The sequence below is a fragment of the Pteropus alecto genome, unplaced genomic scaffold (genome assembly GCF_000325575.1).
Source record: "Pteropus alecto unplaced genomic scaffold, ASM32557v1 scaffold101, whole genome shotgun sequence".
NCBI lineage: Eukaryota > Metazoa > Chordata > Mammalia > Chiroptera > Pteropodidae > Pteropus > Pteropus alecto.
Genome location: NW_006432945.1, coordinates 7,814,091 through 7,824,044, shown reverse-complemented (window position 1 = coordinate 7,824,044; position 9,954 = coordinate 7,814,091). Strand labels below are relative to the sequence as shown.

The window sequence follows — 9,954 nt, the reverse complement described above, 5'->3', positions numbered from 1 at the left end:
GTCCTTCTCCGTCACTCTTCTCTGTGTGTGCTTCGTTTCTTAGGAAGGAACCTCAAAATTTGCAAACCTGGACAGCAGTGTGAAAGAAAACCAGAAGCGGACTCAGAGGCGGCTTCAGCTGCAGAAGGATATGGTGTGTACAGCCCTTGGTCTTCTCTGAGGCCATCTGCAGGGCGTCCATGCTTTCATACAAGTTCTCCTGTCCCTTACCTTGTTTTTACGCAGCCCCGCTGGGAGGTCTGTAGGACAGATGTTATTACTCCCATTTGACCCAGTGGAGAATGAGCACTGAAAATCAGAAGTCGTGGTGTTCTCCGGAGCATTTTTTTCTCTTTGGCGGTATGGGAAAGTCTGCAGCAGGTAGACTTCCATCCCTCTTACTCTGTCCACTCCTGCACTTAGAAGCTGCTGCTACCTTGGCCTTGAGACCTCCCGGGCTTCAGTTCCCTGATGGGAATGACACTGTAGTCAGCTTTGGACACACAGTGGCTCAGGACCTGGGTGCTGAGGAAGGAGCGTCTGCACCCGGGGGGACTTGGTCTTTGTACTTGGTGATCCCCGATCCCCTCGTTTGTTCCAGAGCCTCTAGTCATTTTCCAGCTCTCCTTCCTATAACCCCGAGGACTCAGCAAACCCTTCTAGGTCTCCGATACTCAAAGGGGTATTGTACCTCCCTCCTTAAGTCGTTACGATCTTTAGCTTTATTTTGTAAAACGAACAAACAAACAAAAAACCTCTCCTAACTTTTAGCAAGAAGTTGGGAAAACCAGAGAGAGATTAGAAACTGACAAAGTCTGCATAGTCCCTTCCCAGCTTAGGGAGGGTTTTCTCCTTCTTTGGGAAGCTGGATATAAATCAGGAACATTTTTGAATGATAGGACTCTTCTGTAACATAAAGCCTATAAAAAAATCCACAGCACTGCAAACCTTTTTAGTTGTTCAAAGACAAGTTAAAAATAGCTGTTAAAAAAAGATTATTTTAGGTCAGGATGAGACCTTGTACACATAATGGGGAAGGACAAACTGCAGCTGACAGTGAGTTCCTGAAGGACAAAACCCTCCTTGTGAACCTCACGAAGCAGCTCTGCTGAGGAAACAGCCAGCTTCCCGTCCAGCAGCCTGGTCTTGCCCTGGCTGAGACTCTGTTTTCTTGCTAGAATTTCCATAAATGCCTCAGTGGGATTTAGGATAAAGTGTCCATGGAAGCCCCTTTTTCTTTTCTTTTCAAAATGGTTAGTGCCTTAGTGGCTTTCTGGAGAATAGAGATTATTTCAATGAAAATGTGGTGAAATTAATATAGTATGTACCTGTAGTTGAAGTATTTCTACCTTGACCTCCAAGGGTAAATTTTTAAAAAATAAGTTTTTGCTTTTTGTTTTTTTTAAATTTTGGAATTTACAAGTAAGTTCCAGATAGTTCCTGTGAACTCTCACCCAGTTTTCCCCTTGTTGACATCTGTAACCATGGCAGTCTACGGCCATGCCACCCTGAACACACCCGATCCCGTCTGATCTCGGAAGCTCAGCAGGGTCGGGCCTGGTTAGTACTTGGATGGGAGACCACCTAGCAAGACCAGGTGCTGTAGGCATAAACCAAACAAACAAACAAATAAGTAAATAAGTAAATAAATCAAATAAAAAACATAACCGTGGCACAACTGTTGATACTAAGGCACTGACACCGGCATACAACTGTTAACTGAAATCCGGACTGTACTGAAATTTCCACGCTTTTCCATTAGCATTCTCTTTTCTTCCGGGAACCAGTCCCGCCTACCACGTTCATTTAGCTGCCATGTCTCCCCAGTCTCCTCTGGTCTGTGACAGTTTCTCAGTCTTTCCTTGTTTTCTGGTCTTTGACGGTCTTAAGAAGCACTGTCCTGGTCCCCTTAGAACGTCCCACAGTCGGGGCGCATCTGTCTTCCTGGTGGTTAGACTGAGGTTATGGGTTTGGGGAGGAATATCACAGAGGTAAAGTGCCGTTCTCATCACAACACATCAGGGAGTGGATGACATCAGTGTGACATCTGGTGTCACTGGTGATGTTACCATCGATCACTTGATTCAGTCGGAGTTTGCCAGGTTTTCCACTTTTAAGTCGCCATTTTTCCCATTCCCTCCTCTAGTCTTTGGAAGCGAGTCACAGTCTAGCCCAAGGGGCCATCGTAAAAGTGACGTCCCCTCCTCTTGTGGTACATATTCTCCCCCAGTGTGCAGCGGTCCACTCTTTCACCGATGACAAGGCCATCTCTGTGCAGGGCCATTCCAGACCCCCTGGAGTGGCCACTCACTCTGGAAGAGAAAAGCTGTCTCGAACACGCTCGCCCAGTCTCCTGGCTTTGAGGCTCAATTTTCATAACTTTGAAAGTTATATATTAGATGATGGAGTTCCTGTCTTATCTGCGTAGGAATTTTAAAAATTTCTTTCATGGACGTTAGTACTAACGGTCCCAAATTAGGCCTCGAATGGTCCAGAGTTATGCGCCAAACCCTGTCGAGGCTTACCTGGCTATTCAAAGATCGCTGCTGCCATCTGCGAAGGGGCACATTGCTAAACGTAGCCACAGCGAGCCCCGTTTTCTCCAATGTGGAGGTTGACGAAACGCTTCAACTCGTCAGTAACAACCAAGACCGTGTCACTGTGCTTGCTCTCCAGGGCGTGATGCAGGGGACTGTGCCCTACCTGGGCACCTTCCTGACCGACCTGACCATGCTGGACACTGCTCTTCAAGACCACATCGAGGTGAGTTCTCTGCAGGTGCGGGAGCTGGGCCTGCAGCCTTCTCGCCAGACACTCAAGAGAGAAAGTTGCTTTTATTAGTATCCGTCGAGGGCCCATTATGTATGTGGCATTGCGTGCCGTGCCGTGAGGAACGCAAAGGTGGATAACACCAGAAGTGGCGCACAATGCAGTAGGAGGTACATGTCAAAGCAGGCAGTGATCGATAGAAATATTAAGAATTCAAACCAGAATGCAATGAGAGAAGAGGGGAGATCGTGATCAATTCCGTATGAGGGATGAGTGGATTTGAGCAAGACCTTGATGTTGAGTCGGACTTTGGGAGGCATTAATATGCACTAACACTGTATTCTGTCTTGTGGGGTAGGGAGTCAGTCAAATCTATGGATTTTCAAGGATTCTTTTTGTTTCTCTTCATATTATTATCCAGTTTGAGGCACCGGCGCTGGTGCACGTATGCACACTCTCTCTCTTCCAATGGGAAAAGAGGTGAACCCGATCAAAGGAGCTACTTGTTAGTAACTGTAACAAAATATTAAGTGGAGAAGAAATCTGATATTTGAAATGAGATTTAAGGATTGCTTGTATATGTTTAAGCTCATCTCACCTCCTTAGTTATCGCATGCAATCAGACTTTATAATTAGAAGGAGTAGCAGATAGTTTGCACAGACCTGCCTCCGAGCTTGTCATAAATGTGTGGATATGCTCATTCATGTTTTGTTTGCCAGGCTGTATGTCTCTTCATATCCTCTACCTCAGCTTATTTCAGGAAACACTCATTAGTGGGGAATTTGGGGGGATGACCAATTATTTAGAAGTTCAATTCGGCCTACTAGGAATAGGAGCTGGGGGAATGAAGAATTGAAACTTAACTTTTATGATGCTATATAGAAGCAACTTCCCTTTTGATAAACTATTGACAATTTGGTTCCTACTATGAGTTAAGGACCGTTTATTTTTGTTGTGTTTGGAACATTGAATAAATGGAACATTTACTCAAGCCTTTGCTTTTCCTGTCTGTGCAAATGTATTTGGGTTCTGAATTGTAACTACTTTATCATTACTATTTTAGTTGGTTTCAGATATTTTAAGAGAAGGCTGTTTGCCTATCCTGTCCTATTCTAATTAAAAGAATGTTTTTCTTCAAAGTAAATTAATAAACAAAACAGAAACAAACTCATAGATACAGAGAACAGATTGATGGCTGTCAAATGGGAGGGGGTTTGGAGAAGGGTAAAAAAGATGAAGGGATTAAGAAGTATAAATTGCCAGTTATAAAAACAGTCATGGAGCTGTAAAGTACAGCACAGAGAATATAGTAAATAATATTGTAATAACTACATACGGTGTCATGGGTACTAGACTTATTGGGGTGATCATTTTGTAAGTTATATAAATACCTAATCACTATGTTATATGCCTGAAACTAACATAATACTGTATGTCAGTGGTAATTGAAAAATAAAAAATTGAAAAAGAATGTTTTTCTTGAAGCAAACAATGCTTCTCTTTCTCCATAATAGCCATAATTATAGTGTCATCAATAATTGTGACTTTATTTTAATCTTAATTAAAATTCTTTGATCTATTTAAATAAGACCTAGGACAACATAGGGCTTGTCTGTGTTTCACAGTAGCTTGGTTTGTCACTTTTTTTTTTTTTAATTTCTTTCAGGGTGGGCTGATAAACTTCGAAAAAAGGAGGAGGGTAAGTAGAGATCTTGGCTGTGATTTTCCATTTTATCTGGGCATGACAAAAGGACAGAAGTGGGGACTTCGGTTTTTTGTAGAGGTAGAAAAAATGAATTAGTATTTATTTGAACATGTGTCGTAGATCACTGTGCATGGCTTATTCCTATACATTATCCTACAGAGCTCTGTGAGGTAGATTTTATCACCCTCAGTTCGACAGCGGGGAAACCAGGACTCAGAGAGGTGTGGCGACTTGACCATAGTCTCTTGGTAGCAGAGTCAAGGTGCCAAGGTTCATATCCTGCCTGGCTGCCCCTAAACCCACATTTCTTTCCTTACCCTCCTCTCCTCCTCCTTTACGATTAGCTTTAGTAACAACAGGTTCATCTTATTAAAGAGAAGGGTTACGAGAGATGGTTGACTCTTATGGGTCTATTTGAGAGAGGAAAAGAAAGGATCTTCATTGTTCCATGTGGATAATTATTCTTTTCCTTTCCTGTCAGCATAGGAAGGGGTGTTCAACATCAACATGAATTTTTCTGGAGACAGTATAATAGTTCTGCGATGTGCTAAAAAAAGATAAAACAGAGCTTAGAAAATTTGCTATGGCTTTAGTGTTAACATGATGTATTTAAAAAGGTGTTTAAAAAATTCAAAGGAAAATGAGTGAGAAAAATAATAACTTTACCCGAGAATACTCTCCACATTCTTGAGTCATTCATTCATTCTTTCATTCCTCAAATATTGATGACGTACCTAGTATGGGTCAGGCATTATGACAGGTTTGGGCACTGCAGTAGGACACCTCCCTGCATCACAAACCGGAGCTCCCTGCCCGCAGAACAGTTCTCAGTCCAAGAGGAAGGCGGACACATAAATAGGCAATTCTAGTGCAACCTGATAAGGTCTTGTGAGCTGAAGTAGTGGGTGTTATAGGAGAATGTAAGAGGGGCATCGATCCCCAACTTGTGGGATCGGAGAAGCTTCCAGGAGGAAATGACATTGAAATTAAAACCCAAACTTCAGGAGCTAAGCCGGCTGAGCTCAGTTAGTAACAAGATACAGTAACCTAGACACATGTAAATCTTCTGCCCTTGATAGAGTAGTGTACTTTCTTCTTTAACCTGATAATAAATGTTCCTTGAGGAAATGGAGACCAAGGACTGAGGTCTTTGGATGGGAAGTTGACACCATAGAATCTGCCAGTTGTTGAGTTACTTCTGTCATGTCCTGTAATGGTAGAATATTCAGGTTTTGCCTCCACAGTCACCCATCTTTGTCCTTTAATAGAATAGCAGTCTCTTCCCTTTTAAGACTAGCATGGTAAACTCTTGGAAGGTCTGAGTATAAAACCTAAGGCTAAAGCCGGTACCCACCCATTGCTGACTTAAAAACAAAATTTTTTATTGACGCATCTAAAGAAGTATAAATAATTTTGGACATAATTATATACTTGCTTCTCTTGTGAGCTTTAAAAGACTTAGTTAAGTGATTTACTGGAGTAGTAAAAACCCAAGGATTCAGGAAATCTAAACATTTAAGTTTATGAGGCCTTAGCTATTCAACCTTACCCTCACTTATTTACTAAGGGATAAGGGTTGAAGGAGAGGGGGGTGGGGAACTTGGGAGCTTCCCGACTAAAAGACAAAATTTTTTTTGTCTTTTACGATACAGAAATAGAAATTTTGAATATGTTTTAGAAGTATTCAATTAAAAAAATAACTTTTCTATCTCTAGACTGGAAATGAAAAAGAGAAAAAAGAAGCTGCTCTGACTTTAAGTCGTAACTATTTCGGGTTGCTTTGGTGGCTCGTTTCATTTATATAATTGCTTTATCAAGGAGAACGGAGGATTAGCAGTTAAAGTATACAAGGACTTGAGAGATTCTGAGTTAGAATTTTAAGGAGTTATTCAACTCTTTTATTTCTAAGGAAGGCAGTGCTTCAGAGTCCTTCCTGATGATTTTCTCTATTATTTATCCTAATGTGACATGTTTTCATGTTGAAAAGATGTATATTTGGTTAACCCTACTATTCACTCTTCCTTTTTGGTATTCTGTCTGCTTTAGGAATTTGAAGTGATTGCCCAAATAAAGCTCTTACAATCTGCCTGCAACAGCTATTGTATGACCCCAGACCAAAAGTTCATCCAGTGGTTCCAGAGGCAGCAGCTCCTAACAGAGGAGGAGAGGTAGGCGCACATTCTGCCCATCGGGCAAAGCTCTGCTGTTGGCGAAAGGAATACTGCATCCAGTTCCTCATCTGGCCATTTATGCAACAGCTGTTAAGTGAGCAGCTTCGAGAGCCTGGGTTTTCAAAGGATAATGGTATAGCAGGAAAAGCTGAATTGATGGTATCAGAAGATGCGCTTTCAGATTCTTGCTCTACCGTTTTTTTATCTTTGTAACCTTGAACGAGTCACTTATTCTTCCTGATCTTCAGGATGCTCATCTATAAAATGTTTGTCGGTGAGGCTTAAATGAAATCATGTTTGGGAAGGCATTGTAAAGAGTGCTTATCTTCATCATCGTCATCACCACCACTACCTCCGCTGTCACCATGTTTGTCACTGTTGTTGATTGATACCAGCTTTCAGGGGATTCTGAATTAAAGAGGGGAGATCGACTCATGAAGAGCTGAAATATGACAAGTAACGAAAGTGCTGTAGGACTTCAGGGCAAGAACGATTTCTTTGGCCAAAAGTGGGGGGAAATAGGGGAGATAATCATAAAGTGTTAACATTTGGGCAGGACTGTGAAGGAGAGAGGAGAGAAGAAAGCTGGAGAAGAACATTCCAGACAGAGAGAAGAACATGAGCAAAGGCCCGGTGGCCTGACGTGCTCGGGTTCGGAGGAGTAGAGAGAACTCTGGTGTGGCTGGGGCGCAGGGGACAGGTTTCAAAGCAGTGGTTGATGGGTGTGGAAGGCACAGGCTCTCCAGTGTTGGCCCAGCAGGGGCGTAGCCTGTCCCATCATCCAGAGGATTGGAGTCCCCGGGCCATATCCAGCCCGCCGCGTGCTTTAACGTTTTTAAATGCGGGAAACAAAGAAGAATGTGACCTAGGACAGTTATTTGAAATTCAAATTTTAGTATCCATAAATAAAGTTGTATTGGAACACAGCCCATTCATTTACATCTTGTTTATGGTTGTTTTCATGCTTTAAAGGCAGAGTTCAGTAGTTGCATTGGAGACCATGTAGCCTACAAAGCCTAAAAAAAATACTTAGTATTTGGTCCTTTTGAGAAAATATTTGCCGACCCCTGCTGTAGACCAGGGGATTTCCTCGAATGTTTCTCATCAGGGAGAGCAAAATTGACAGCAAAATGAGGAAATGAGGTTTAGAGAAGTGTTATAACGAGGCCGTGGTAGAGTTTGGATGTGGTGTTGGGCAAACCAGGTGGCCGCTGTAAGCCTGTTTCCTCATTTGAAAGATAGATGATTTCTGGGATCTTTTAAAATCTCGAAGTAGGTTGCGTTTGCTATAATTAAAGCAAAACCTTCGATTCAGAGTACTTTTTAGTCGGTGAAGAGGTTTTTCTTTGCCACTTAGAAAAGAAAGAAGTTATTGCCTCTCTCCAGGTTCCCAGGTCTGGTGATCAGTTTGTGTGAACTGACTTTCTCTCTATGTGTACGTGCATCCTGCTCTCGCATGGAACATACAGACCATGCTGGTTGGTGGCTTGGATTAGAAGGTCCAGGCTCGAAATATGAGCCGCGTAATTGACTTTTTAATGGTAAAAGTAACCTTGGTAAACACATCTCATTTTTTTTTTTTTTTGCTATTTATAAGCATTTCTACAGCTTATGCTAATATTTGAATAATTCCCATGTCAATGAATACTTCTACTTGAGCAAAAACCTGGACACATCTTTAGGTTTTAAAAAGTACATGTAATTAGCAACTTACCCAGCTAAGATTCACCACGCTTGCTTTTCCTCACCTTCCCCCAAACCAAATATATTCACCAGCTTTCAGAAAAAGACATTTCAAGTCAGATATAAATTCCTCTTGTGCAGGTAGATGTCTGAATCTGGAGCATTTTTAATTTAGGATGTTTTGGCAATTAAAATCCATATGTATATATCTTTATCAGTAATATAACTGTCTGTGTCTATTCACTGAAGAGTAGATAGTTTACGAAAGTGTCATCTTTCATTTTGCTCGGAGAGAAAGTAAATTGGCACAGGCGCATGCGCCCACAGACAAAGTGGAAGGAGGGAGATGCTGGAGGAGAGATGGTTTTTCCACCGGCCTAGCAGCAGGATGAGAAGGATCAGGAAACAGAATGGGGCCAGCCTTTGATGGTGCCACAGCATACAAATCCAGGTTTTTTAGACATGTGGAACTAACCAGCCTCAGTCCATGTGTCAGTGGGGGGAAGAGAGGTGTACTGAACTCTACCTTTAAAGCATGCAAGTTTGTAAAATCTGGTTGTTAAGTCAATACCCTCTGACATTTGTGATAGACAACGTAGTATGTATCTTTACTTTGAATAATCAGAGCCTTCCTCTAAAACAAAACCAGTAAATTCAGTGAATTTAAATCTGTCCTTCAGTTCTCAGCCTCTGACCCCATGTGCTCCCTTCACTTCCCCAGCTACGCCCTCTCCTGTGAGATTGAAGCAGCCCCGGATGCCAGCGCCGCCTTTTTAGAGCATGGTGAAGAGGCTCAGCCTGTGAGTGTCGCCCAGGGGTCCCATCAGAGTGGGGAGAGAGCAAGGGTGCTCAACATGGTCCCCTTGAGCCAGGGTAAAAATGAAGAACAGTTAACTCACTCGTTAAACTTCCTGTCACGACCTCACCGTATACAGTTTCTAAGTCCATTCATGTTCTCTTCTGTCCTGTCTGGTATGAACCACCACCATCTCCTGCCTGGACCACCCCAGAAGCACCCTTGCCTGTTTCTGGGCCCCCCTTGCCCCAACAATCCAGTCTCCCCCAGATGGTCCTGTGGTCTCTTAAAATGTACACCAGATTATATCATTTCCTTGCTTATAAACCTCCGATGGTTTTATTCAAAGATAGCACCCAAACTCCTTCTCCTAGGGTGCTGGGCCCTGAGTGATCTTCTCCAAAACTTCCTGACCACCTTCGTCTCACCCAGCACTGCCCCTTGTTCACCAAGACCCAGCCCTTCTTCTAGCCATCTTTCAACCACAGAGGCTCGTTCTGGCTTCGGGGCCTTCACAGTAGATGTTCCTTCGGCCTGGCATGCTCCTTCTTTCTCCTGTGGCTAAGAAAGTCACTTCTCTAAGGTCGCTGTCGGCCCCGATCACTCTCAATCATGCTGGCTGTCAGTTTTGTTTTGTTTTGTTTTGTTTTCCCAGTGGAATGTAAACCACCTGAAAGCAACAGCCTAGTCCATCGTAGTCTCGGCTGTATGCGTAGCTCAGTGCCGGGCATACGAGAGGCCCGCCGTAGCTCACTTCATCATACCTGGCTCCCTTTGAGTAAAATCTGAAGCCCTGACAATGGCTCTCAAGACTCTGCAGCATCACCTCGCCCACCTGTCCCATAGCTGT

The 9,954-nt window shown here is 43.0% G+C and overlaps 1 protein-coding gene and 1 non-coding gene across 2 annotated transcripts in view; both read left to right on the top strand.

The window, feature by feature from the left end:
* Positions 1 to 9,954, top strand: part of RGL1 (ral guanine nucleotide dissociation stimulator like 1) — a 142,151-nt gene that overhangs the window by 116,850 nt on the left and 15,347 nt on the right. Inside the window, 6 exon segments of the mRNA XM_025043882.1 lie at positions 44 to 133; positions 2,656 to 2,742; positions 4,416 to 4,448; positions 6,501 to 6,622; positions 9,030 to 9,074; positions 9,076 to 9,108. Of these exon segments, the coding sequence (XP_024899650.1) occupies positions 44 to 133; positions 2,656 to 2,742; positions 4,416 to 4,448; positions 6,501 to 6,622; positions 9,030 to 9,074; positions 9,076 to 9,108 (410 nt within the window).
* LOC112476563 lies at positions 1,470 to 1,588 on the top strand. The gene has a single exon (XR_003045139.1). It is a non-coding gene; the product is annotated as a 5S ribosomal RNA (ribosomal RNA).